The 27,233-nt window shown below is 56.9% G+C and overlaps 2 protein-coding genes across 3 annotated transcripts; both read right to left on the bottom strand.

The window, feature by feature from the left end:
• Positions 1 to 494: 494 nt before the first annotated feature.
• Positions 495 to 15,786, bottom strand: EIF4A1 (eukaryotic translation initiation factor 4A1). Of its 2 annotated transcripts, XM_032097687.1 has the most exons (11): positions 15,727 to 15,786; positions 15,147 to 15,195; positions 14,256 to 14,388; positions 11,996 to 12,135; positions 9,105 to 9,273; positions 7,150 to 7,259; positions 4,933 to 5,076; positions 3,155 to 3,292; positions 2,379 to 2,468; positions 1,703 to 1,782; positions 495 to 700 (listed from the first exon to the last, which is right to left on the bottom strand). In XM_032097687.1, exons 1-11 carry the CDS (start codon positions 15,747 to 15,749, stop codon positions 556 to 558), a joined length of 1,221 nt encoding a protein of 406 aa, XP_031953578.1. In that variant the 5' UTR covers positions 15,750 to 15,786; the 3' UTR covers positions 495 to 555. The 2 variants fall into 2 exon arrangements, with proteins under 2 accessions (XP_031953578.1, XP_031953579.1); XM_032097688.1 differs by lacking the exons at positions 14,256 to 14,388; positions 15,147 to 15,195; positions 15,727 to 15,786 and adding an exon at positions 14,081 to 14,134 and having other exon boundaries at positions 496 to 700.
• Positions 15,787 to 17,170: 1,384 nt separating this feature from the next.
• SENP3 (SUMO specific peptidase 3) lies at positions 17,171 to 26,444 on the bottom strand. Its single transcript, XM_032097693.1, has 10 exons — positions 26,440 to 26,444; positions 25,973 to 26,049; positions 24,573 to 24,684; positions 22,277 to 22,424; positions 21,205 to 21,252; positions 21,050 to 21,127; positions 20,322 to 20,459; positions 19,746 to 19,829; positions 18,784 to 18,834; positions 17,171 to 17,541 (listed from the first exon to the last, which is right to left on the bottom strand). The coding sequence occupies exons 1-10, from the start codon at positions 26,442 to 26,444 to the stop codon at positions 17,431 to 17,433; spliced, it is 852 nt and encodes a 283-aa protein (XP_031953584.1). The 3' UTR covers positions 17,171 to 17,430.
• Positions 26,445 to 27,233: the final 789 nt, after the last annotated feature.

Below are 27,233 nucleotides of genomic sequence, written 5' to 3'. Positions count from 1 at the left end.
AAAAATGAAAAAAAGGGAAAAAAGGAGAAGAAAAGTGAAAAAAAAATTTAAAAAACAAAAAAAAGGAAAAAAGGGGATAAAACTTTAAAAACTGGGGAAAAAATGGGAAAAAAATGAAAATAAAAGGGGAAAAAGGATAAAAATGCAAAATAAAAGGGAAAAACATGGAAAAAACTGAAAAAAAAACGGAAAAAAGGGAGAAAGTTAAAAAGAAAGGAAAAGGGAAGAAAAGGGATAAAAATGGAAAATAAAAGGGAAAAAAATGGAAAAAAACAGGAAAAAGAGGAGAAAAATGAGAAAAAAGGGAAAGGGAAGAAAAGGGATGAAAATGCAAAATAATGGGGAGAAAATGGAAAAAAAAACAGGAAAAGAAAGGAAAAAAATGAGAAAAAAAGGGAAAGGGAGACAAAGGGATAAAAATGCAAAATAATGGGGAAAAAATGGGAAAAAAATTTTTAAAAAGTGAAAAAACCCCTAAAAAAATGGGAAAAAATGGGGAAAAAATGGGAAAGAAAGGGGAAAGGGGGGAGGGGCGCTGGGGCGGGCCCCTCCCCCTCAGATGAGGTCGGCCACGTTGAGCGGCATCTCCTCGATGGCCGTGTTGTAGAAGGTCTCGATGTCCCGCAGCGTCCGCTTGTCCTCCTCGGTGACCATGTTGATGGCCACGCCCTTGCGGCCAAAGCGGCCACCGCGGCCGATGCTGGGCCAGCGAGAGGAAAGGGGAAAAGGGGAAAGGGAAAGGGAAAAAGGGGAAAAGGGGGAAAGGGGGAAAGGGAAAGGGGGAAGGGGAAGGAAAAGGGGGAAGGGAAAGGGGAAGGGAAAGGGGAAAGGGGAAAGGGAAGGGGAGAGGGAAAAGGAAAGGGGAAAGGGAAAGGGAAAGGGAAAAAGGGGAAAAGGGGGAAAGGGAAAGGGGGAAGGGGGAAGGGGGAAGGGGAAAAGGGGGAAAGGGAAAGGGGGAAGGGGGAAGGGGGAAGGGGAAAAGGGAAGGGGAAGGGGAAAAGGGGAAAGGGAAAGGGGAAAGGGGAAAGGGAAAGGGGAAGGGGAAGGGGAAGGGAAAGGGGGAAGGGGAAGGGAAAGGGGAAAGGGGAAAGGGAAGGGAAAGGGGAAAGGGGAAAAGGGAAAAGGGAAGGGGAAGGGGAAAAGGGGAAAGGGAAAAGGAAAGGGGAAAGGGAAAGGGGGAAGGGAAAGGGGGAAGGGGGAGGGAAAGGGGGAAGGGGAAAGGGGAAAGGGGGAAGGGGAAGGGAAAGGGAAAAGGGAAAAGAAATGAAAAAAAAAAGAACAAGGAAAAGAAAGGAAAAGAAACAAGAAAAGAAAGAAGAAACAGAAAAAAGAGTAAAGAAAAAAAAAGACAAAAGAGAAAAAAGAAAAAAAACAGGAAAAGAAAAAAGAGAAAAAGAAAAAAAAAGGAAAAAGAAGAAAAGAAAAAAAAAAGAAAAGAAAAGAAGAAACAAAAGAAAAAAGAGAAAGCAAAAAAAGGAAAAAAAAGAAAAGGAAAAGAAAAGGAAAGAAAAAAGAGAAGAGGAAAAGGAAAAAGAGAAGAAGAAAATTCCGGGTTTTTAATTAAAAAAAAAAAAGCCCCTCCCCCACTCCATTAAAACCCCATTTTCTCCCCAAAACGCGGGGGGGGTTTCTTGCCCCTCCCCCCCTCCCAGTGCCCCTCCCCCCCTCCCGCTGCCCCTCCCGCCGCCCCTCCCCCACGCACCGGTGGATGTAGTTCTCGCGGTTGGTCGGGAGGTCGTAGTTGATGACCAGCGACACCTGCTGGACATCGATGCCGCGGGCCTGGGGGGAGGGGCAAAAAAACCCCCGGGTTTGGGCAATAAATGGGGAAAAAACGGGATTTTAATGAAGTGGGGGAGGGGCGGGAGGAAAGCCCCGAATGTGAAAGGTTTTGGGGTTAAATTTGGGTTTAAAGAGGGGGAAAAAAAGGGATTTTAAGGGGTGGGGGAAGGGAAAAATCACAAATTTTGGGGGGGAATTTGGGGGGAAGAGGAACTGGGAGGGGAGGGGGAGGGGTGAGCGATGGGGGAGGGGCCGGGGGTGGGGGAGGGGCCGGGTTTGGGTGGGGAATCCCTGGAATTTTGGGGGTTTGGGGGCTTTTTTCAGGAATTTTGGGGCAGGAATTTTGATGAGGTGGGGGAGGGGCTCAGGGCCTCAAATTTGGGGGGAAATCCCGGGAATTTTGGTGTTTTTTTCAGGCGTTTTCGGGGAATTCGGGGCAGGAATTTTGCTGGGGTGGGGGAGGGGCCCAGGGCCTCAAATTTGCAGGGAAATCCCGGGAATTTGGGTGGGTTTTTTTAGGGAATTGGGGCGGGATTTTCTCGGGGGGGGGTGATGGGGGAGGGGCAGGGCCGGGTGGGGGAGGGGCGGGCGCTGACCAGGAGGTCGGTGGTGATCAGGACCCGGCTGGATCCGGAGCGGAATTCCCGCATGATGACGTCACGCTCCTTCTGGTCCATGTCCCCGTGCTGGGGTGGGGGAGGGGCGGCCTCAGCGCAGGCCCCCCCCCCACCCCTCCAAACCCCGCGTTTTTTCCCCAAATTTCAGCCCCAGGACGCCCCAAATTTTGGGATTTCTTCCTCCCCCACCTCCCCCCTCCCCCACTCTCAGGCCCCTCCCCCACCCCCCAAACCCCCATTTTTCCCCTCTCCAAATTCCCATTTTTCCCCTGTTTTTCCATAATCCTCCTGAAATTTCGGGCTCGGCCCCTCCCCCACCCCGGAAAAATTCCCGTTTCCCCCCAAACCGTGCACCCCACAGCCCTCCCAAATTTGGGGTGTGGCCCCTCCCCCACCCCGAGAAAATCCCGCCCCAATTTCTTTACAAAAACCCCACCCAAATCCCAGGGATTTCCCCCCAAATTTGAGGCCCTGAGCCCCTCCCCCACCCCCTCAAAATTCCTGCCCCAAAACTCCTGAAAAAAAAACCCCTAAACCCCCAAAATCCCAGGGATTCCCCACCAAATTCCAGCCCCTCCCCCACCCCCGGCCCCTCCCCCACCTTCTCAAAATTCCCGCCCCCAAATTCCCAAAAACACCTGAAAAAAAACCCCAAAACCCCAGGGATTCCCCCCAAACTTGACGCCCCTCCCCCACCCCGGGGGTCCCTCATTTTCCCCGATTTGGCCCCAAACGCGGGGCCGCCCCTCCCCCACCATGGCGGAGACGGTGAAGTCGCGCGCGTGCATCTTCTCCGTCAGCCAGTCCACCTTGCGGCGCGTGTTGATGAAGATGACGGCCTGCGTGATGGTCAGCGTCTCGTACAGGTCACACAGCGTGTCCAGCTTCCACTCCTGGCCGGAGAGTGACCCTGAGTGACCGCCGAGTGACCGCTGGCCACTGAGTGACCACTGAGTGACCAGTGACTGACCGGTACAGAGCCACAGCCGAGCAACAAAGGGGCAAAAACGGACCCAAAACAGAGCCAGGAGTGACCCCAAGGTCACACAGCGTGTCCAGCTTCCACTCCTGGCCGGAGAGTGACCCTGAGTGACCACTGAGTGACCCCTGAGTGACCACTGAGTGACCGCTGACCAGTGAGTGACCCTGAGTGACCACTGAGTGACCCTGAGTGACCACTGAGTGACCATTGACCAGTGAGTGACCCTGAGTGACCAGTGAGTGACCGCTGAGTGACCACTGAGTGACCACTGACCAGTGACCCTGAGTGACCACTGAGTGACCACTGAGTGACCACTGAGTGACCGCTGACCAGTGAGTGACCCTGAGTGACCACTGAGTGACCACTGACCAGCAGCAATCCTGAACTGACCAATCCATAGGCAAGAAGTGACCCAGCCGTGGCCTGAGAATGACCCACAACTGACCCAGCCCCGAGTGACCAACTGACCAACAGTGACCAGAGCTGACCCAAACTGACCGGAAGTGACCCCAAACTGACCGGAACTGACCCAAACTGACCGGAGCTGACCCAAACTGACCGGAATTGACCACAACTGACCCAAAACTGACCGGAACTGACCCAAACTGACCAGAGCTGACCCCAAACTGACCAGAGCTGACCCAAACTGACCACACCTGACCCCAACCGCCCCTCCCCCGCCGGCCCTGTCCCCCCCGCTCAGGGGCCGTCCCCACGGGGGGAGGGGCAGCCCATGGTCCGGGGGGGTCACTCTGGCATGGGGTCACTGCGGGGGGGCCACGGGGCCACCCCACAAATCCTGAGACCATGCGGGGGTGGGGGAGGGGCCTGGGGGAGGGCTCTGACCCGAAACTGCCCCAAAACACCCCAAAACTGGACTGAAGTACCCCAGAATGACCCCAAAGTGACCGGAAACACCCCAAACGTGGCCCCAAAAGCCTCCAAACCCGACCCCAGACGCGACTTCAGCCAATCCCCATCTCCTGAGCCGCCCAAATCCCCCAAATCTGCCCCAAAATCCCCGAAATCCACCCCAAACACCTCAAATCCACCCCCAACCACCCTAAATTTGCCCTAAAATCCCCTAAATCCACCCCAAATCCACCCCAAACCACCTCAAATCCAACCAAAACCACCCCAAATCCCCCAAATCTGCCCTAAAATCCCCTAAATCCACCCCACATCCCCCCAAATCTGCCCTAAAATCCCCTAAATCCACCCTAAACCACCTCAAATCCAACCAAAACCACCCCAAACCACCCCAAATCTCCCCTAAAATCCCCCAAATCTGCCCTAAAATCCCCTAAATTCACCCCAGACACCTCAAATCCAACCAAAACCACCCCAAATCCGCCCTAAAATCCCCTAAATCCACCCCAAATCCCCCAAATCTGCCCCAAAATCCCCTAAATCCACCCCAGACCATTTCAAATCCAACCAAAACCACCCCAAACCACCCCAAATCCGCTCTAAAATCCCCTAAATCCACCCCAAATCCCCCCCAAATCCCCGCTGACGACCCCAGACCCCCCCCCAGACCCCAAATCCCACCTCCCTCTCGACGTTGATGTAGAACTGCCGGATGCCCTCCAGGGTCAGCTCCTCCTTCTTGACCAGGATCCGGATCGGGTCCCTCATGAACTTCTTGGTGACCTCCAGCACGTCCAGCGGCATCGTGGCCGACAGCAGCACCACCTGCGGGGCCGGACACCCCCCGGAGCGGGGTCAGCGCGCCGAGGAACGGGGCAGGGACCCCAAAAAACGGCTTTGGGACCCCAAAAAAGCCCCAAATCCCACCCTGGAAACCCTAAAATCGACCAGGAAACCCCAAAATCTGAGGTGGGAACCCCTAAAATCCACCCCAGCACCACCTGCAGGGCCGGACACCCCCCAAAAACGGCTTTGGGACCCCAAAAAACCCCTGGGAGCACCCTCGGGAAGAGGGAAAAGCCGCCAGGAATCACCCCAAAAAACCCTCAAGGAGCCCCTAAAGGGCACAGGAATGGCCTAAAACGGGGTTTGGAGCCCAAAAAATGGGGAGGGGACCCCGAAAATGGGGAAGGGACCCCAAAAATGGGGAAGGGACCCCAAAAATGGAGTCAGGATCGCCCAAAACGGGCTCAGCTGGCCAGAAAAACCCCAAAACCACCCCCAGGAACCCAAAAAAGGCATCGAGGAGCTCCAAAATTCCACAGGAATCTCCTAAAATGGGAGCAGGACCTCAAAAAATGGGTTTGGAACCCCAAAAAAGCCCCAAAAAACAGCTTTGGGACCCCAAAAAAGCCCCAAATCCCACCCTGGAAACCCTAAAATCGACCAGGAAACCCCAAAATCTGAGGTGGGAACCCCTAAAATCCACCCCAGCACCACCTGCAGGGCCGGACACCCCAAAAATGGGGTCAGAACCCCAAAAAATGGGCAAAACCCAAAAAAAAAAATCGGCTCAGGACCTCAAGAAATGGGAAAGGGACCCCAAAAAACCCAGAATCAACCCCCAAACCCCTAAAACTGCCAAGGGACCCCCTAAAAACGAGGTCAGGACTCCTAAAAAGGGGTCGGGACCCCCAAAAACCTCACAGGAAACCCCAATTTTGGCCAAGGATGCCCAAAATGGGTCCAAAACCCCCAAAAACGGGGTCAGGACCCCAAAAATCCCCCAAACCACCCCAAAATACAACCAGGGATCCCCTAAAAGCGACCAAAGGCTTCCTAAAATTAATTAGGGAGCCCAAAAATGGGATTGGGACCCCAAAATCGGACTCAGGAGCCCAAAATTCCCCCCAGAAAATCCCAAAACCTCCCAGGGACCCCCAAAAATCCCCCAGGGACCCCAAACCTCTCCCCAAAACCAAAAAGGAGCCCAAAAATTGACCCAGGAGACCCCAAATCCCTCCCAAAATCCCGGAATTTCACCCCAAATCCTCTTTAGGGCCCCCCCGGGAACTTCCAGAGACCCCAAATTCCCCCGAGGAACCCCAAAACCTCCCCAAAAATTCCCAAAAAAACCTCGCCAGAAACCCCTGAATTCCCCAAAATCCCCCCAAAAATCCCCCCAAAACCCCCCCAAATTCCGCAGGGATATTCCAGAAACCCCAAACCCCACTTTAGGAGCCCCAAGCCCTCCCAAAATCCCCAAAAATTCCCAAAAAAACCCCCCAAAATTCCCAAAATCCTCCCAAAATCCCCCAAAAACTCCTCAACTCCCCCAAATCCCCCCTGCTTAAAATCCCCCAAAAAACCCCAAAATTCCATTAAAAACCCCAAAATTCCCCCCACCAAAACCCCCAAAATTCAATTAAAAAACCCCAAAATTCCGATGGGATATTCCAGGAACCCCAAACCCCCCAAAATTCCTAAAAAAACCCCCCAAAATCCCCCAAAAACTCCTCAACTCCCCCAAATCCCCCCTGCTTAAAATCCCCCCCAAAAAACCCAAAAATCCATTAAAAACCCCAAAATTCCCCCCACCAAAAACCCCAAAATTCAATTAAAAACCCCCAAAATTCCATTAAAACCCCCCAAAATTCCCATGGGATATTCCAGGAACCCCAAACCCCCCAAAATTCCCAAAACCCTCCCAAAATTCCCCAAACCGCCCGGTACCCACCGCGGCCGCCAGGGGGCGCTGTGCGCACGCCGCCCCTCCGGGGTTTTTTGGTTTTTTTTTTTTTTTTGGTGCGAATTCCTCGATTTTTGGGTCTTTTTGGGGTTTTTTTTTTTGGGATTTTTTTGGGGGGGGAATTTTGGGGTGATTTGGGGCCCCCCCACCTGCGTGTTCCCGCTCAGCTTCTGGAAGATGTCGTAGATTTGGTCCTTGAAGCCGCGGCTCAGCATCTCGTCCGCCTCGTCCAGCACGAACATCTTGATGAATTTTGGGGCTAAAAAACGGGATTTTGGGCAATTCCCGCGGTCTCGGGGGATCCCGAGGGTGGTTGGGGGTGGGGTTGAGAGGATTTGGGGTTTTTTTTGGTTGTTTTGGGGTTGTTTTTTTTTTTAGGGGGAGTTTGGGGATTCCCAGGAAGGGGAAATGGGGATTTTAAGGGAATCTTTGGAGAGAGTTTTGGGGGAATTCTAGGGGATTTTGGGTCTTCCCAGGATGAAGTTTTGGGTTCTCAGGGAAATTTCGGGGAGGTTTTGGGATTCCTGGGGTGGATTTTGGGGCGGTTTTTAGGGTTTTTTGGGGGTTCCCATTTGGATTTTTGGGGCGATTTTGGGTTTTTTGGGGTTCCCATTTGGATTTTGGGGTGGGTTGGGAGGATTTTGGGGTTCCCAGGGCGGATTTTGGGGTGAGTTTGTGGTTCTTTCGGTTCCCAGGTTGGATTTGAGGGGATTTTGGGACAAATTTGGGTTTTTTTGGGGTTCCCATTTGGATTCTGGGGTTCCCAGGCTGGATTTGGGGGAATTCTGGGGCAAATTTGGGTTTTTTGGGGGTTCCCAGGCTGGATTTGGGGTGATTTTAGGGTTTTTTTTGGGGTTCCCAAGCTGAACTTGGGGTGATTTTGGGAGGATTTGGGGTGATTTTGGGGTTTTTTGGGGTTCCCAGGCTGGATTTTGGAGTGATTTGGGGTGATTTTTTGTTTTTTGGGAGTTCCCAGGCTGGATTTGGGGTGATTTTTTGTTATTTGGGGTTCCCAGGCTGGATTTGGGGTGATTGTTTTTTTTGGGTTCCCAGGCTGGATTTTGGGGTGATTTTGGGGTGATTTTTTGTTTTTTGGGGGTCCCCAGGCTGGATTTTGGGGTGATTTTGGGGTTTTTAGGGGTTCCCAGGCTGGATTTTGGGTGATTTTGGGGTGATTTGGGGGGCCCCCTCAGCCCTGGCGCTGATCAGCCCCCGGGGGTTTTGGGGTCGGGGCCGGGCAGGACGCGGGGCCGGGACCCCCCCCGGGGTCAGGTGACACGCAGCTCATCACGGGGGGACCCCAAAATTCCCAAATTCCCGACTCCTCCCAAAATGCCAGACCCCAAAAAATGGGAAATCCCCCCAAAAAATAAAAAAAAAACCCAAAAATTTGGGATTTTTGAACTAAAAACCCTAAAATTGGGACTCTCACCCCAAATTAGGGACCCCCCCCGGGTCAGCTCATCCCGAAAACCTCCAAAATCTGGGATTTTTGTGAGTGAAAAACACCAAAATTGGGTATTTTAGGGTGGAATTTGGTAAATTTGGGGGGTTTTGAGGTCGCTGGTGCCGTTTTTGGGGTGAGTTTCGGGGTTTTTGGGTCACTCACACAGATACCGGCGGTTGAGCCATCCCAGACCCGATTTTGAACCGTTTTATCCCATTTTAAAGCGGATTTTGCCCGTTTTGGGGCCGTTTTCTCCCATTCTTTGCGGGTTTTCGGGGCGGCTGGTGCCGTTTTTGGGGTGAATTTCGGGGTTTTTGGGTCACTCACACAGATACCGGCGGTTCAGCCATCCCAGACCAGATTTCGAGCTGTTCTAACCCATTTTAAAGCGGATTTTGCCCATTTTGGGGCCGTTTTCTCCCGTTCTTTGGGGGTTTTCGGGGTGGCCGATGCCGTTTTTGGGGTGAATTTCAGGGTTTTCGGGGTCACTCACAGAAGAATCTGCAGTTCAGCCATCCCAGACCCGATTTCGAGGCATTTTGTCCCATTTTAAAGCACATTTCACCCGTTTTGGGGCCGTTTTATCCCATTCCTGGGGGTTTTTGGGGCGGCCGATGCCGATTTTGGGGTGAATTTCGGGGTTTTTGGGTCACTCACACAGATACCGGCGGTTGAGCATGTCGAACACGCGGCCCGGGGTGCCCACGACGACGTGCGGGGCCTCGAGCTGCAGCTTCTGCACCTCGGCGCGGACGTTGGTGCCGCCGATGCAGGCGTGGCACGAGGCCCCCATGTAGTCCCCGAGCGCCATCACCACCTTCTGGATCTGTGACGTCATCGGTGATGTCATCAGCAGGAAGAGCAGCCCGGAAAACCCCGAATCCCAAAATCCCCGCCCCAAAATCCCCCCGGGGACGGTAAAAATCGCCTTTATAAAAATCCCGTTTTTCAGCCTCAAATCGGTTCCAGAACCCCCCCTGTGGGGACTTTCTGGGTCTGTGATGTCATCGGTGATGTCATCAGCAGAAAGAGCCACCTGGAAAACCCCGAATCCCAAAATTCCCGCCCCAAAATCCCCCCGGGGACGGTAAAAATTCCCTTTATAAAAATCCCGTTTTTCAGCCTCAAATCGGCTCCAGAACCCCCCCTGTGGGGACTTTCTGGGTCTGTGATGTCATCGGTGATGTCATCAGCAGAAAGAGCTGCCCGGAAAACCCCGAATCCCAAAATCCCCGGCCCAAAATCCCACTGTCAATGGTGAAAATCCCCGTTTATAAAAATCCCACTTTTCAGCCCCAAATCTGCCCTGGGATTCCCCTGTGGGGAGCTTCTGGGTCTGTGACGTCATTGCTGATGTCATCAGTGAGATCATCAGTGAGGTCAGGGGTGGAAAGAGCCCCCCAAAAGCCCCAAAACCCCCTAAACCCCTCAAATTCCTGCTAAAACCCCTAAAATCCCATAAAATCCCCAATTTTGGCACCCGAATGAGGCCCCCCCCGAACCTCCTGCAGCTGTGACGTCATCGGTGACATCATCAACGGCAAAACCACCCCTAAAACCCCTCTGGAAGCCCCAAAACCTCCCCCAAAAACCCCAAAAACCTCAAAGTTACAAAAAAAAAAAAAAAAAAAAACCCAACTCCACAAAACCCCCAAAATCCCCTAAAAAACGCCCAAAAAATTTCTACGGAAAAAAAAATCCAAAATTTCCCCCAAAACCCTGAAATTTCACAGAAAAAAAACCCCCAAAAGTTTCTTTCCCGAAAAACCCCAACCCCCCATTTTTGATCTCGTCCAAAATCCCCAAAAATCCCTTAAAAAACCCCTGTAAATAAAACCCCACAAATTTCCCCCAAACTCTCGGAATTCGCCCCAAATTCCTCCTAAAAAACCCCCCAAACGCCCGAAATTCCCCTCAAAGCCCCAAAATCCCCCGGAATTCGATGGAACTCCCCCAGAAATTTCCCCCTGAAGGTCCCAAAAAATCCCCAAGAATTCCCCCGAAATCCCCAAATCCCCAAAAATTCCCTCAAATCCCTAAAACGCCCAAAACTTCCCCCAAAATCCCCAAAAATTCCCCAAAAACCTCAGAAATCCCCAAAAATAAAAAAAAAATTCCCCAAAAAATCCCCAAGAATTCCCCCAAATCCCCAAAAATTCCCCCAAAATTCCCAAAAATAAAAAAAATTTCCCCAAAATCCCCAAAAATTCTTCCAAAACCCCCAAATCCCCAAAAACTCCTCCCGAATCCCCAAAAATTTCCCCAAAAATCAAAAAAAGTTCCCCAAAAAATCCCCCAAAATCCCCAAATCTCCAAGAATTCCTCCAAAATCCCCAAAAATTCCCCAAAAAAGTTCCCCAAAAACTCCCCCAAAATTCCCCCAAATCCCCCCCGGGCTCTCCCCTCCCCCACCCCGGGCTCGACCCCAACCCAAAACCCCCCAAAAACCCCAAATTTCCCCATTTTCCAGCCGCGTTTCCCGCCCTGGCGGCGATGACGTCATCGGTGACGTCATCGGTGCCGGGGGTGTGGCCCAGGCATGAACCAGTTCGGCCACTGGTCCGGACTGGGATGAACTGGGAGCCGCTTTGCTCTGCCCCCGCCGGATTCGGGACCGGGGCCAGCGGGCCACGCCCTGCCCAGGCGGCGGGGAACTGGTTCGGACTGGTTTGGACTGGTACGGACCGGGCTGGACTGGGTTGTACTGGTTTGGACTGGTTTGAAATGGTTTGGACTGGGTTATACTGGTTTGGACCAGGTCGGACGGTTATGGACCAGTCTGAACTGGTTTGGACTGGGTTATAGCGGTTTATACTGCTCAGGACTGGGTTATATTGGTTTGGACTGGGTTATACTGGTTTATACTGCTCAGGACTAGGTTATACTGGTTTGGACTGATCTAGACTGATTTGCATTGGTCAGGAGTGGTTTATACTGGTTTGGACTGGTTTGCACTAGTTTATACCAGTTTATAGTGGTTTATACCAATCCATACTGGTTTCTAATTGCTTGTAATAATTTGTACCAGTCCATACTGGTCTATACTGGTTTATACTGATTTGAACTTATTTATACCAGTTTATGCTGGTCCACACTCGTTCTTACTGGTCCATACCAGTTTGGATCCATTTACAACAAAATACACGAATTTGTACTGGTTTATACTGGTCTGTACTGGTTTAAACCCATCCAAACTCGTTCGTAGTGCTCCATCCTGGTTTATACTGGTTATACCGCTTCATACTGGCTTTTACCGGTTCATACTGGTTCATACCAGTTTGGACTGGTTTCGAGTAATTTATACCACTTTAAACTGGTTTGTACCGGTCTCTACCCCATCCCAACTCAGTCGTACTGGTCCATACTGGTTTATACTGGTCCATACTGGTTCGTGCTGGTGCCCGCACAGGTGCGGGGGCAGCCACTAGGGGGCGCCCCACAGACACCAGCACCAGTTTGGGGAACTTTGACCCGGTTTGAACTGGTCTGTACTGGTCCGTACCACTCCGTACCGCTCCGTACTGGTTCATACTGGTTCATACTGGTACCTGCTGGGCCAGCTCGCGGGTGGGCGCCAGCACGAGCGCCTGCGTGGCCTTGAGCTCCAGCTCCACCTGCTGCAGGATGGAGATGGCGAAGGTGGCGGTTTTACCTGTGCCCGACTGCGCCTGCGCGATGACGTCATAGCCTGCGGGGAGAGAGGGGGGACAGGTGAGTACAGGTGAGCCTGCGCGATGACGTCATAGCCTGCGGGAGAGAGGGGGGACAGGTGAGTACAGGTGAGCCTGCGCGATGACGTCATAGCCTGCGGGGAGAGAGGGGGGACAGGTGAGTACAGGTGAGCCTGCGCGATGACGTCATAGCCTGCGGGAGAGAGGGGGGACAGGTGAGTACAGGTGAGCCTGAGCGATGACGTCATAGCCTGCGGGGAGAGAGAGGGGACAGGTGAGTACAGGTGAGCCTGCGCGATGACGTCATAGCCTGCGGGGAGAGAGGGGGGACAGGTGAGTACAGGTGAGCCTGCGCGATGACGTCATAGCCTGCGGGGAGAGAGGGGGGACAGGTGAGTACAGGTGAGCCTGCGCGATGACGTCATAGCCTGCGGGGAGAGAGAGGGGACAGGTGAGTACAGGTGAGCCTGCGCGATGACGTCATAGCCTGCGGGGAGAGAGGGGGGACAGGTGAGTACAGGTGAGCCTGCGCGATGACGTCATAGCCTGCGGGGAGAGAGGGGGGACAGCTGAGTACAGGTGAGCCTGAGCAATGACGTCATAGCCTGCGGGAGAGAGGGGGGACAGGTGAGTACAGGTGGGCACAGGTGGGTACAGGGGGCACAGGTGGACACAGGTGGGCACAGGTGGGTACAGAGGGGCACAGGTGGACACAGGTGTGTCCGTGCCCACAGCTCTGGACAGGTGAGCACTGGGAGGAACTGGGAGCACTGGGAGGAACTGGGAGCACTGGGGCTGAACCGCCCCAGACCCCCCACACCTGAGCCCAGCTGGGCACACCTGTGCTCACCTGGGCAGTGCCAGCGTCACACCTGAGCTCAGCTGAGCTGTGCCAGGGACACACCTGGGCACACCTGGGCACACCTGAGCTCAGCTGAGCTGTGCCAGGGACACACCTGGGCACACCTGGGCACACCTGAGCTCAGCTGAGCTCACCCTGGGCAGTGCCAGGGACACACCTGGGCACACCTGAGCTCAGCTGGGCAGTGCCAGCGTCACACCTGAGCTCAGCTGAGCTGTGCCAGGGACACACCTGGGCACACCTGGACACACCTGGGCACACCTGGGCACACCTGAGCTCAGCTGGGCAGTGCCAGGGACACACCTGGGCACATCTGAGCTCAGCTGGGCTCAGCTGAGCTCACCCTGGGCAGTGCCAGGGACACACCTGGGCACACCTGGGCACACCTGAGCTCAGCTGGGCAGTGCCAGGGACACACCTGGGCACACCTGAGCTCACCCTGGGCAGTGCCAGGGACACACCTGGGCACACCTGGGCACACCTGGGCACACCTGAGCTCAGCTGGGCAGTGCCAGGGACACACCTGGGCACACCTGAGCTCAGCTGAGCTGTGCCAGGGACACACCTGGGCACACCTGGGCACATCCGGGCACATCCGAGCTCAGCTGGGCAGTGCCAGGGACACACCTGGGCACACCTGGGCACACCTGGACACACCTGGGCACACCTGAGCTCACCCTGGGCAGTGCCAGGGACACACCTGGGCACACCTGGACACACCTGGGCACACCTGGGCACATCCGAGCTCAGCTGGGACGAGCTCCAGGCCCCGCTGTGCCAGAACGAGCGACGGCTCTGGGAGCACTGGGCTGAACTGGGAGCACTGGGAGGACCATCGTGCCCTGTAGTGGTCTGTAGTGGTCTGTACTGGTCTGTACAGGTTTAGGGTGAGTTACACGTGCCCATACTGGTCCATACCGGTCCATACTGGTCCGTACTGGTCTGACCTTTGATGCAGAGCAGGATGGCTCTGCTGGATGGCCGAGGGCTGATCGAAGCCATGGGCTGTACTGGTCTATACTGGTCTGTACAGGTCTATGGCGAGTTACACAGGCCCATACCAGTCCATACCGGTTCATACTGGTCCGTACTGGTCTGACCCTTGATGCAGGGCAGGATGGCTCTCTGCTGGATGGCCGAGGGCTGCTCGAAGCCATGGGCTGTACTGGTCTATACTGGTCTGTACAGGTTTATGGTGATTTGTGCAGGCCGACAGTGCTCTATACGGGACTGTACCAGTCTATACTGGTCCGTACTGGTCCGTACTGGTCTGACCTTTGATGCAGGGCAGGATGGCTCTCTGCTGGATGGCCGAGGGCTTCTCGAAGCCGTAGGCGTAGATCCCGCGCAGCAGCGCCTCCGACAGGTTCATCTCGTCAAAGCTGTCCACCACCTCGTGCCAGTTACTCTGCGCCAGTACGCACCAGTGAGCACCACTACACACCAGTAAACACCAGTACGCACCGGCACGAACCGGGACCGGCCGCCCCGAGCCCCACAGGACAAAGGGGATCCCAGTAACGAAAGGGAGCCGGACCAGTTCATCCCAGTATGGCTGTAACCCCTCCCAGTCCCTCCCAGTATGGCTGTAACCCCTCCCAATCCCTCCCAGTACGGCTGTAACCCCTCCCAGTCCATTCCAGTTCGGCTCTAACCCCTCCCAGTTCACCCCAGTATGGCTGCAACCCCTCCCAGTTCACCCCAGTGCAGCTCTAACCCCTTCCAGTTCACCCCAGTATGGCTGCAACCCCTCCCAGTTCACCCCAGTGCAGCTCTAACCCCTCCCAGTCCATCCCAGTCCCCCTCAAACCCCTCCCAGTCCCTCCCAGTCCATCCCAGTACGGTTCTAACCCCTCCCAGTGCATCCCAGTCTGACTTTTACCCCTCCCAGTTCATCCCACTGCAGCTCCAACCCCTCCCAGTCCCCCCCAAAGCCCTCCCAGTCCATCCCAGTACGGCTCTAACCCCTCCCAGTTCACCCCAGTGCAGCTCTAACCCCTCCCATTCCATCCCAGTATGGCTCTAACCCCACCCACTTCACCCCAGTTCATCCCAGTACGGCTCTAACCCCTCCCAGCCCCCCCAAACCCTCCCAGTCCCTCCCAAACCCCTCCCAGTCCATCCCAGTACGGCTCTAACCCCTCCCAGTCCCTCCCAGTTTCTGACCTCGATGACCCCGTCGGGCTCCATCCCTTCGGGGCCGCTCTCGCGGGCTCTGTCGGGGGGGGGGGGACACAGTGACGTCATCGCCGCCATATCGCGACATTATCGCGACCTTTGACCCCCCCCCCCACGTGACCGGAGCGGCGCCTTCCCCTCCCCCCCCCCAACCACGCGGCGCCACCGGAAATCGCCTCAGGGCAAGGCCCGCCCCACTTCCGGTTCCCGAACCAGCCAATCCGCGCTCACGCCGCGCGTGACGTCACCGCGCCGCCGGACAATGGAGGCGCGCGCGCGGCGCCGACCACGTGGGCGGGGGGGGGGGAAGGGAGGGAAGAGGGGTGGAAAAAACCGCGAAAAAAAGCAAAAAATGGGAAAAAACCCGCGAAAAGCCGCGCCGGGAATGGCGGGGAAAGCGGGGGGGCAGCGGAATTCGGGAGAGGAAAGGGAAAAGCCGCGCGGTTTCCCACAGAAAGCCGCGGCTGCAGCGGGAGATCGCGACCCCCCCCCCACCCCCCTGGGTTTAGGCGCCCCCCTCCCGCAGCCGGGCGCTGTCCGGCCGCCCCTCCCCCCGCCGCTATCGCACCGACTGTCGTGACTCGCCGACATCTCCGCGGTCCCTTCAAGGCCCCCCCCCCCGCCCGCTGCCGCCTTAAGAAGCGGCCGGGCCGCGCCCCCCCCGCGCGCCGATTGGTTGCGCCCGCCTAAACCGCGCCCCCGCTGGGCGCTGATTGGTCGGAGCCCCGAAGGAACGCCCCCGCTCGGCGCTGATTGGTTGGAGCCTCCAAGCCACGCCCCCTCCGCGCTCCCATTCACACAATGGCGGAAGGGGCGGGGCCGGAGCGAACCACGTGGGTGGAGGGGAGGGGGGGAGGTTGGGCCGCCCCCTCCCCCACCCTGCGGGACCCCAAAATTCGGGGGGAGGGGGGTGGAGGTGGGGGAGGGGAGGGGGACACGGCGGGACCCCCAAGGAAGGCAGGGGAGGGGCTCTTAAAGGGGCCGCGCCCCGGAATTGAGCGGGGTGGGGGAGGCGAAGGAGGATGCGATCCCCCTCCCCTTCCCCCCAGGGTGGGCTGAACCCCGCCAAAATGTCCCCAAATGGCCCCTGGACCCCCCAAAACGGCCCCAAACCCCCCCAGAACTGCCCAAAATCCCCCCAAAATGGCCCCAAATGGCCCCAACCCCCCCCAAAACGGCCCCAAACCCCTCCAAAATGACCCCTGGACCCCCAAAAATGGCCCCAAACCCCCCCAAAACTGCCCCAAACCCCCCCAGAATGTCCCCACCCCCCCCCCCCAAAACGGCCCCAAACCCCCCAAAAACTGCCCCTGGACCCCCCAAAACCGCCCCAACCCCCCCCCCAAAATGTCCCCAAATGGCCCCGGGACCCCCCCACCCAAAAAAAGTCCCCCCGCCCCTCCCCCGCCCGCCCCCTCCAAAAAAACCCCGAATTCCCACTTTTTCACCGTTTTCGGTTTTTATTCCCCTTTTTTGTCGTTTCCCTCCCTCAGGTTAAAAACGGCCCCGGCCGGCGGGGGAGGGGAAATTTGGGGACCCCCCCCCCCCCAAAAAAATCCCCGCCGGGACCCCAAAATCCTCCCCTCGCCCCTCCCCCACCCCCTCGGACAGGAATTTTAGGGAAAATTTGGGAAATTTTGGGGGATTTTGGGGGGGCATTGCGAGGATTTTTGAGGAATTTTGGGAATTTTCAAGGATTTGGGGGGGGGTCCTAAAATTTGAGGGGACCCCCCCCCTCGCCCCTCCCCCACCCCCCCAAAATCCCCCGAACCCCGCCCCTTTTCCTTCAGAAAATCCATTTTTGGTCAACTTGGGGTGAATTTTTGGGGATTTTCATGGAATTCTTGGAAACTCCCAGGGTTTTTTGGGCTTTCTGGGATTCTAAGGGGGTCCCAAAATTTTGGGGTCTTCCAGGGGCGGTCCAGAAACCCCAAAATCGCCCAAACCCCGCCCATTTTCCCCATTTTTGGTGTGAATTTCTGGGGACCTTCGCGGGGTTTTTAGGATTTGTCGGGAATTTTTGGGGGCAGGGTTCGTTATTTTTTTTTGGGGGGGGATTTTGGGATCCGGCAACTCCCCAAAACTTCGAGGTCTTCCAGGGACGCCCCGAAAAACCCCAAAAAATCCAAACTCCGCCCCAAAATTCCGTTTTCCTTCGCTGTTCCCGGGCGGATTTTGGCCGTTCCGGGGCGGATTTTCGCGGGGTTTTCGGCTTTTTTCGGGCAGTTTTGGGGGTTTTGGGGGTTTTTGAGGTGCCGGAGCCGCGGGGGGGTCACAGGGCGAGCTGGCAGTGGCAGAGCTCCTTGTACATCAGGCGGCGCAGGTGGGGCATGTCCTGCTGCGTGAAGCTGAACGGGCGCCCCAGCGCCAGGAACTTGCAGTACTGAGGGAGAATTTCCCAAAAAATCCCGGATTTGGGATGGGGGAAAGGCAAAAAAAAAAAAGGCCCAGCCCGGAGTTTTGGGGGGGGGGGGGGGGGGGGGGAAAAAAAACGGGGAGAAAGAGTGGGAAAAAAAGCAAAAAAGTCGCAAAAAATGATCCCGAATTCCCTCCCGGGACGCCCCAAAAATTCCCAAAAAATCCTCCCAGATTTCCTCCTGGGATGCCCCAAAAATCCCAAAAAATCCTCCCAAATTCCCTCCTGGGATGCCCCAAAAATCCCCAAAAATGTTCCCAAATTCCCTCCCAGGACACCCCAAAAATCACCCCCAAATCATCTCAAAATTCTCCCTGAGAAATCGCCCAAAACTGCCCCCAATGAATCCCCAAAATCCCCCCCAAAAAACCCCAAAAATCACAGAGCTCCCCCCAAAAATACCCCCCAAAAATCCCCCCCAAAATCCCAAAAAAATCCCCCCAAAATCCCCCAGAAACCCCCAAAAAATCCCCCAAAATCCAAAAAAATTCCCCCAAAACCCTCCCCAAAAAACCCCAAAAAAACCCCAAAAATTACATTCTCAGAACATCCAGGAACTCCCCCAAAATCCCCCCCAAAACCCCCAAAATTCACCCCAAAACCGCCCCAGGATCCTCAAAATGCCCCCCCAAAAAACCCCAAACCCCCAAAATTCCCCCCAAAATTCCCCCCAAACCCCCCAGGACCCCTCAGGACCCCCCAAAAGCCCCAAATTTGCCCCAAAACTGCCCCAAAACCCCCAAAATTCACCCCAAAACCCCCTCAAGGACCCCCAAAATTCACCCCAAAATCCCCGAAATTCACCCCAAAACCGCCATAAACCCCCAAAATTCACCTCAAAACCGCCCCAGGATCCTCAAAATCCCCCCCAAACCCCCAAAGTTTCCCCCCAAACCCCCCCAGTCCCCCAAAAACCCCAAAAATCACCCCAAACCCTCAAAATTTCCCCCAAAATTCCCCCCAAACCCCCAAAGTCCCCCAAAAAACCCCAAAATTCCCCCCAAACCCCCCCCGGACCTCCCAAAAGCCCCAAATTTGCCCCAAAACCCCCAAAATTCACCCCAAGACCCCCAAAATTCACCCAAAAACCGCCCCAGGATCCTCAAAATCCCCCCCAAAAAAACCCCAAACCCCCAAAATCCCTCCCAAACCCCCCAGGACCCCCCAAAAGCCCAGAATTTCCCCCAAAATCCGCCCCCCCCCCCCCACCTGCAGCACGAAGGCGCCGCAGTCGCTGTCGTTGTTCTGCCGGGCGACGTTCTGGGGGAAAAACCCCAAATTTGGGCATTTTGGGGGATCCCCGGGGGGGCTGGGGGGCGCTTTGGGGGTTTGGGGGGAAACTTTGGGGGTTTGGGGTGATTCTTGGGGTTTTTGGGGGTCCGGGGGGTTTTGGGGGGAATTTTGGGGTGATTTTTGAGGTTTTTAGGGGGCTAGGGGGGTTTTGGGGTGATTCTTGGGGTGATTTTGGGAGTTTTTGGGGTGATTTTTAGGGGTTTGAGCGCGGCTTTTTGGGGGGTTTCTCGGTGGGTATTTTGGGGGTTCCAAGGGTGGATTTTTGGGGGGTTTTGGGGTGATTTTGGGGGTTTTGCTGTGGAGATTTTGGGGGCATTTTTAAGGTCCACAAGAGGAATTTTTGGCGGGCCCGGGGGTGGGTTTTTGGGGTATTTTTAGGGCACTTTTTGGGGCTCCCAAGATGAAGATTTTGGGGGTCCCAGGGAGGATTTTAGGGCATTTTTGGGAGTGTTTTTTGAGCATTTCTCTGCGGATATTTTAGGAAATCCCGGGATGGATTTTTGGGGCATTTCTGGGGCATTTCTGGGGCATTTTTAAGACGATTTCAGGACACTTTTGGGGTGAAGGTTTAGGGGTTTTTTAAGGACAAGTTTTAAGGAGCACTAGGAGGATTTTGGGGGATCCCCGGGCGGATTTTTGGGGCATTATTGGGGGTGTTTTTCGAGCATTTCTCTGTGGATATTTTAGGAGATCCCAGGATGGATTTTTGGGGCATTTTGCGGCACTTCTGGGGCATTTTTCAGACGCTTTCAGGACGTTTTCGGCGTGAAATTCCGGGATTATTCAGGGCAAGTTTTAAGGAGCACTGGGAGCATTTTGGGGGATCCCCGGGTGGATTTTTGGGGCGATTCCGGGCGCTTTTAGGGCTCCCCCCTCACCATCTTGAAGGCTCCCCGCCAGCCCTCGCGGAAGTCCGGCCGCTCCTTCTTGTCGGCCTCGGCCTGGAGGTAGCGGCAGATGTGCTGGGGGCGGGGCCAGAGGGGGCGTGGTCAGCGGGGGGCGTGGCCAAAAACGGCCACACCCACCCGGGGCTCCTCCCCTCCAGCCCCACCCCCAAAACCCTCAAGCCCCGCCCACCACAACAGCGAATTGGCCACGCCCACCCGGCCAAGCCACGCCCACCTGGCTAAAGCCACGCCCACCCGGCCAAGCCACGCCCACCCGGCCACACCCCATTGAAGCCCCTCCCACCCATTTTGGGGCAAGAAAAGCAGATTTGGGTGCTCTGCGTTCGGCCACGCCCCCTTCCATTTACCCAGCCCGTGACCACGCCCAATTGCAGGAGGCCACGCCCCCTCCCATTTAACCCCTTCCCTCCCACAACGAAAGGACTTTTTTAGCCCCGAATTTCGGCGATTTTAGATCCAACCGAACCCCGCCCTTTCCTCATTTTAAACCCCTTGGCCACGCCCACTTTTGGGAGGCCACGCCCGCTTTTGGGAGGCCCCGCCCACCTTGGGGCAGCGGCGGTTGAGCGTGCGCTGCGAGTCGAAGTAGGTGATGGTGCGGCGGGCGACGTCCACGGCCACGAGCGACCAGTGCACCTCCAGGTGGATGGGGATCAGCAGCAGCTCCTTGCCGAAAATGTCCACCTGGGCCGGGCGGGGACACGCCCAGCTGGGAGGGGACACGCCCACCCAGAGCCACGCCCACCCAGAGCCACGCCCACACACCACCCACCCCCCCACCCCCTCCCCCCCCCAAAAAAAATCCCGATGGAAATTGAGGGGAAATTGGGGAGAAATGAGGAAAAAACGGGGCAGAAATGGAGGAGGGAGTGAGGGGAAGCCACGCTCACTTGAGGAGGACACGCCCCCCCCCGAGAGGCCACGCCCAGTCAGCATTAAAAAAGCGGGGGGAAATGAGGGAAGGTTGGGCAAAAAGAGCAAAAAGTAGGGGTAATAGAGAAGGAGGCCACGCCCACTTTTGGGGCCACGCCCACTCGCTAAGAACACGCCCCCAAGAGGCCACGCCCACCCCAAAAAAGCATTCAGGTCCAAATTGACCCAAAATCGGCTCCAAAACACCAAAAATCGGGGACAAATTGGGGAGCCACGCCCACTTTTGGGAGCCACGCCCACCCATCAGGCCACACCCACACCGGGCCACGCCCCCTTTGCGGCCACGCCCCCTTTGGCCCTGTCCCCTGGTGGCCCCACCCCCTGGTGGCCCCGGCCCTCACGTTCTTGGTCCAGCGCTGGACGCCCTCGTAGCCGCGCGTGCGCAGTTTGTCGTAGAAAAAGGAGTTGAAGAAATGCACCTGGGGGGAGGGGCCGGGCTGGGACCACGCCCACTCACCGGGCCACGCCCACTCACCCGGGCCACGCCCCCGCTCACCTTGTCGGGCACGGCGTCCATCACCAGGTCCCCGTACATGTTCATCACCTGCAACCCCAAAATCCACCTGGCACACCCCAAAAACATCCTGGGGATCCCAGAAATCCACCTGGGACGGCCCAAAAACATCCTGGGGATCCCAGAAATCCACCTGGGGACCCCAAAATGCTCCTGGGAACCCCAAAATCCACCTGGGACACCCCAAAAACACCCGGAGGAGCCCAAAATCCACCTGAAACACCCCAAAATCCTCCTGGGACACCCCAAAGTCCTCCTGGGAGACCCAAAAACCCACCTCGAGACCCCAAAATCTACTTGGGACACCCCAAAAACACCCAGGGGATCCCAAAAAACACCTGGGACACCCCAAAACACCCGGGGGACCCCAAAACCCTCCTGGGACACCCCAAAATTCACCTGGGGACCCCAAAAACACCTGGGGGGCCCCAAAAATCCACCTGGGGACCCCAAAATCCTCCTGGGACACCCCAAAATCCACCTGGGGGACCCCAAAAACACCCGGGGGACCCCAAAAATCCACCTGGGGACCCCAAAATCCTCCTGGGACACCCCAAAAACACCTGGGGGACCCCAAAATCCACCTGGGGACCCCAAAAACTCCCAACGACCCCCCCCCAAGCCCTCTGGGATTCCCAAAATGCCCCAAAATCTCCTCAAAACCTCCCCAAATCCCCTTTGAACTCCCCGAAACCTCACAAAGAACCCGTAAAAAACCCCAGGAGCCCCCAAATCCCTCCAGGAGCTCCCAAAATCCCCCCAAAATGCTCCAAAACCCCTTGAAATCCCCCGGAATCCCCTGGAATGCTCCGAAATCCCCCAAATCCCCCCAAATGCTCCAAAACCACCCGAAATCCCCCAGAATTCCCTGAAATCCCCCGAAATCCCCCCGGAATTCCCTGGGAAGAGCCGCTCACTGACCCAAAACCTCCCCCAAAACCCCCCCCGAAACCCCACAAAAAAACCCCCCAGGAGCCCCCAAATCCCTCCAGGAGCTCCCAAACTGCCCCGAAATTCCCGAAATCGCCCGGAATTCCCGGAATTCCCGGCCGACCTGGTCGTTGAGCCAGTTGGGGCCGTAGAGCGTCTGCAGGTCGTCCATGGTGAGCACGTGGCGCTTGTAGCTGACGCGGAAGCCGCGGAGCAGCGCGTTCCCGGGCAGCCGCTGGTAGGACTGCAGCAGCTGCTGCACCGAGCCCCGCCTGCCGGGAGCCCCAAAAACATCCCAAAAACTGCCCCAAAACTGCCCCGAAACTGCCCCAAAAACGGCCCCAAAGCTGCCCCAAAAACTGCCCCAAAAACAGCCCCAAAGCTGCCCCAAAAACGGCCCCAAAGCTGCCCCAAAGCTGCCCCAAAACTGCCCCAAAAACAGCCCCAAAGCTGCCCCAAAACTGCCCCAAAAACGGCCCCAAAGCTGCCCCAAAACTACCCCGAAACTGCCCAGAAGCTGCCCCAAAACCGCCCCGAAACTGCCCCAAAAACGGCCCCAAAGCTGCCCCAAAACCGCCCCGAAAATCCCCCAAAAACTGCCCCAAAAACTGCCCCAAAACCGCCCCGAAAATCCCCCAAAAACTGCCCCAAAAACTGCCCCAAAACCGCCCCGAAAATCCCCCAAAAACTGCCCCAAAAACTGCCCCAAAACTGCCCCAAAACCGCCCCGAACAGCCCCCAAAAATCCCCCAAAACTGCCCCAAATAGTCCCCTTAAAAACTGCCCCAAAAATCCTCCAAAACTGCCCCAAAAACGGCCCCCAAACTGCCCCAAGAACGGCCCCAAAACTGCCCCAAAAACGTCCCCAAAAATCCCCCAAAACTGCCCCAAAAACGTCCCCAAAAATCCCCCAAAACTGCCCCAAAAACGGCCCCAAAGCTGCCCCAAAACCGCCCCGAAAATCCCCCAAAACTGCCCCAAAAGCATCCTCAAAACTGCCCCAAAACTGCCCCAAAGATCCCCCACAACTGCCCCAAAACTGCCCCAAAAATCCCCCAAAACAGCCCCAAAAACTGCCCCAAAACTGCTGCAAAACGGCCCCAAAAATGTCCCCAGAACTGCCCCAAAACCGCCCCGAAACTGCCCCAAAAACTGCCTCAAAGCTGCCCCAAAAATCCCCCAAAACTGCCCCAAAAACTGCCCCAAAAACTGCCCCAAAGCTGCCCCAAAAATCCCCCAAAACAGCCCCAAAAACTGCCCCAAAACTGCTGCAGAACGGCCCCAAAACCGCCCCAAAACTGCCCCAAAAACTGCCCCAAAAACTGCCCCAAAGCTGCCCCAAAAATCCCCCAAAACTGCCCCAAAAACGTCACCAAAGCCACCCCAAAACTGCCCCAAAATCCCAAAACTGCCCCAAAACTGCCCCAAAAACGTCCCCAAAACTGCCCTGAAACTCCCCCAAAACTGTCCCAAAACTGCCCCAAAACTGCCCTAAAATCGGCCCAAAACCGCCCCAAAAATCCCCCAAAACTGCCCCAAAACCGCCCCAAAACTGCCCCAAAACCGCCCCTTCCCAGAATTCCCGGAATTCCCAAAAATCCCAGAGAGATTCCCACGGAATTTGACCAAAACCCCCCTGAAACCCTCGGAATCGGCCGAAACTGACCCAAAATTCGGCCCTCAGCCCCCCCAAACCCAGCCCAAATTTGGGCAGAGTCTCACAGGACGATCCCAAAAAAAAACCCCCGGACCCCAAATTCCCAAAATTCCCCCCAAAAAACCCCAAACGCTCTGAAACTCCCCCAAAAATCCCCCCTCCAAAAAAAAACCAAACCCAAACCCGCTCAAATCTCCCCCCAAAAAATTCCCCCAGGACCCCCCCAGAGCCTTTTGGGACCTCCCAGAATTCCCCAACTTCCCCAAATTCCCAAACTCCCCGAATTCTCCAACTTCCCCAATTCCCCAATTCCCCAAATCCCCCAATTCCCAAATTCCCAAATTCCCCGAATTCCCCAATTCCCCGAATTCCCAAATTCCCCGAATTCCCAAATCCCCCAATTCCCAATTCCCCAATTCCCCAATCCCCCAATTCCCCATTCCCAAATTCCCCAAATTCCCCAATTCCCCAATCCCCCAATTCCCCAAATTCCCCAATTCCCCAATTCCCCAAATTCCCCGAATTCCCAAATCCCCCAATTCCCAAATCCCCCAATTCCCCAATCCCCCAATTCCCCAAATTCCCAAATCCCCCAATTCCCAAATTCCCCAATTCCCCAAATCCTCCAATTCCCCAATCCCCCAATCCCCCAATTCCCCAAATCCCCCAATTCCCCAATTCCCCAAATTCCCCAATTCCCAATTCCCCAATTCTCCATTCCCAAATTCCCAATTCCCAATTCCCCATTCCCAAATTCCCGCACCTCTGGGGGGTGCTGAATTCCTGCTGGAAAATGTCCTCGAGCTTCTCCACGACCTCGTCGGCGCTCACGGGGATGAGGCTCCCGTAGGCCTGCAGGAACTCGTCCAGGATGCCTGGGATCCCAAAATCCGCCCCGGTGACGTCATCGGAGCCCAAAACCCACCCGGAATTCCCAAAATCCGCCCGGAATCCCCAAAATCCCCCGCGAAAATTGGCTCAAACCCACCCAAAATCCCCAAAATCCGCCCGGAATCCCCAAAATCCGCCCGGAACCCCCAAAATCCGCCCGGAATGCCCAAAATCGGCCCAAAATCCCCAAAATCCCCCGCGAAAATTGGCCCAAATCCACCCAAAATCCACCCGAAATCCCCTTCTGGACCCCAAAATCCGCCCGGAATCCCCAAAATCCGCCCAAAATCCCCAAAATCTGCCCGGAATCCCCAAAATGCGCCTGGAATCCTCAAAATCCGCCTGAAATCCCCAAAATCCACGCGAAATCCCCAAAATCCGCCACGAAAATCAGCTCAAACCCGCCCAAAATCCCCAAAATCTGCCTGAAATCCCCCTCTGGACCCCAAAATCTGCCCAGAATCCCAAAAATTCGCCCAAAATCCCCAAAATCCGCCCGGAATCCCCTTCTGGACCCCAAAATCCGTCCGGACCGACGCAAAATTGGGGGCCCAGACCGGGAGGGGGCAGTGAGGGGGACCCCGAAATTCCCCAAGCCCAAAATCCCCCAAATCCCCCCCAAATCCCCCCCAAATCGGCCCCAACCCCCCCGAGATCCCCAAAAGCCCCGGAACCAACCCAAAACGGGGCCCTGATGACGTCACAGGCCCCAATCCCCCCCAAATTCAGCTCCTTGATGACATCACAGCCCTAAAGCTCTGCTCCCTGGTGACATCATCACCCTAAACCCCACCCTCTGATGACATCATCACCCCAAACTCCAATGCACGATGACGTCATCACCCCGAACTGCTCAGAACTCCATTCCCTGATGACATCATCACCCGAAATTCCAATCCCTGATGATGTCATCACCCAAAACCACCCAGAAACCCATTCCCTGATGATGTCATCGCCCCAAATTCCAGTCCCTGATGACATCATCGCCCCCGAAACACCCAGAACTCCAGCCCCTGGTGACGTCACCACCCCAAATTCCAGTCCCTGATGACGTCATCAACTCCGAAACACCCGGAACTCCAATCCCTGATGATGTCACCACCCCAAAACTCCAGTCCCCAATGACATCATCACCCCAAATTCCTCTCCCCGACGACGTCACCACCCCCAAACCCCCCCACCCAAGACCCTGAACTTCCCCTCCCCGATGACGTCACACCCCCCGCCCGCCCTGATGACGTCACCGATGACGTCACCGATGACATCACGCACTCTGCACGCAGGTCACGTGCTCCTCGCGCAGGGGGGGGCTGGGCTGGGCGGGGGGCGGGGCCCGCGCGGGGGGCGGGGCCGGGGGGGCGGGGCCGGGGGGGCGGGGCCCGGGCTCGGCCCCTCCCCCTCCGATGACGTTGCTGATCAGGATCGGGCCCTCGGCGGGGGGGGGAGGGGCGCGGGGGGGGGAGGGGCAGCCCGGGAGCGGCCCCGCCCCTCCCCCACCCCCACCCAGCGCGTGGGGGAGGGGCCCTGGGGAGAGAAGGGGGAGGGGCGCTCAGAGAGAGCCCCAAAATTCGCCGTTCTCAGCCCAAAACTTCCGCCCGAATCCCTCCCCCCCTCCAAATCCGGGGCATGGACCCCCCCCCAAAAACGGGCTAAAGCCCCTCCCCCACGAATTTGGGGATCCCTCCCCGGAATTTGGGACCCCCCAAAGGAGCTCTGGGACCCCTCCCCCAAATCCCAGCCCCATTTTGGGACCCTCCCCTGGATTTGGGGCCCCTCCCCCCATTTTGGGACCCTCCCCTGGATTTGGGGCCCCTCCCCCCATTTTGGGACCCTCCTCTGGATTTGGGGGCCCCTCCCCCCATTTCCCTCCCCAAACTCGGGGTCCGCCCCCCCTTCCCCCCCCAATTCCCCTCCCCCTCCTCACCTTCATCCCTGCCCAGCCCCTCCCCCACCCCCCCCCTCCCCAAACCCCGCCGGGGGGAGGGGCAGGGGCAGGGGGAGGGGCTCGAACAGGGCCGGGGGAGGGGCGGCCCCTCCCCCCCTCTGCTGCTCCGGGAACGCGGGGGGGGGGGCGGGGCGGGGGTGGGGGAGGGGCGGGAGGCGCGGGGAGGGGGAGGAGGGGGGAGGGGCCTTGCGGGCGCTGCCCCTCCCCCCCCTGCGGCGGGGGGGGAACCCCCAGAGCCCCCCCCGGGCCAGGAGCAGCCGCAGCACCCGCAGCGCCCGCAGCCGCCGCCGGGGGGCGCCCTTGCGCCGGGGGGGGCCCCCCCAAAACTTCTGGGGGTTCCCCGAGTTCTGGGGGGGCCCCCAGAGCCGCCCCGCCCCCCCGCCCCCCCGGGAGTTGGTGCGGTCCGGGCCCCCCCCCGGCCCCTCCCCCCCCCCCCAGAACGGGCCGGGAGGGGGGGGAGGGGGGGGGGGACGAGGGGGGAGGGGCGGCCCCGCCCCCGCCCCCCAAATTCGGCGGCGCCTCTTTCATGGCGGCCTGGGGGGAGGGGAGGGTTAATTGGGGGCGGGGGGTCCCGGAATTCCTAAAAAT

The sequence above is a fragment of the Corvus moneduloides genome, unplaced genomic scaffold, assembly GCF_009650955.1.
Source record: "Corvus moneduloides isolate bCorMon1 unplaced genomic scaffold, bCorMon1.pri scaffold_104_arrow_ctg1, whole genome shotgun sequence".
Taxonomy (NCBI): domain Eukaryota; kingdom Metazoa; phylum Chordata; class Aves; order Passeriformes; family Corvidae; genus Corvus; species Corvus moneduloides.
This window is presented reverse-complemented; position numbering and strand designations above follow the sequence as displayed.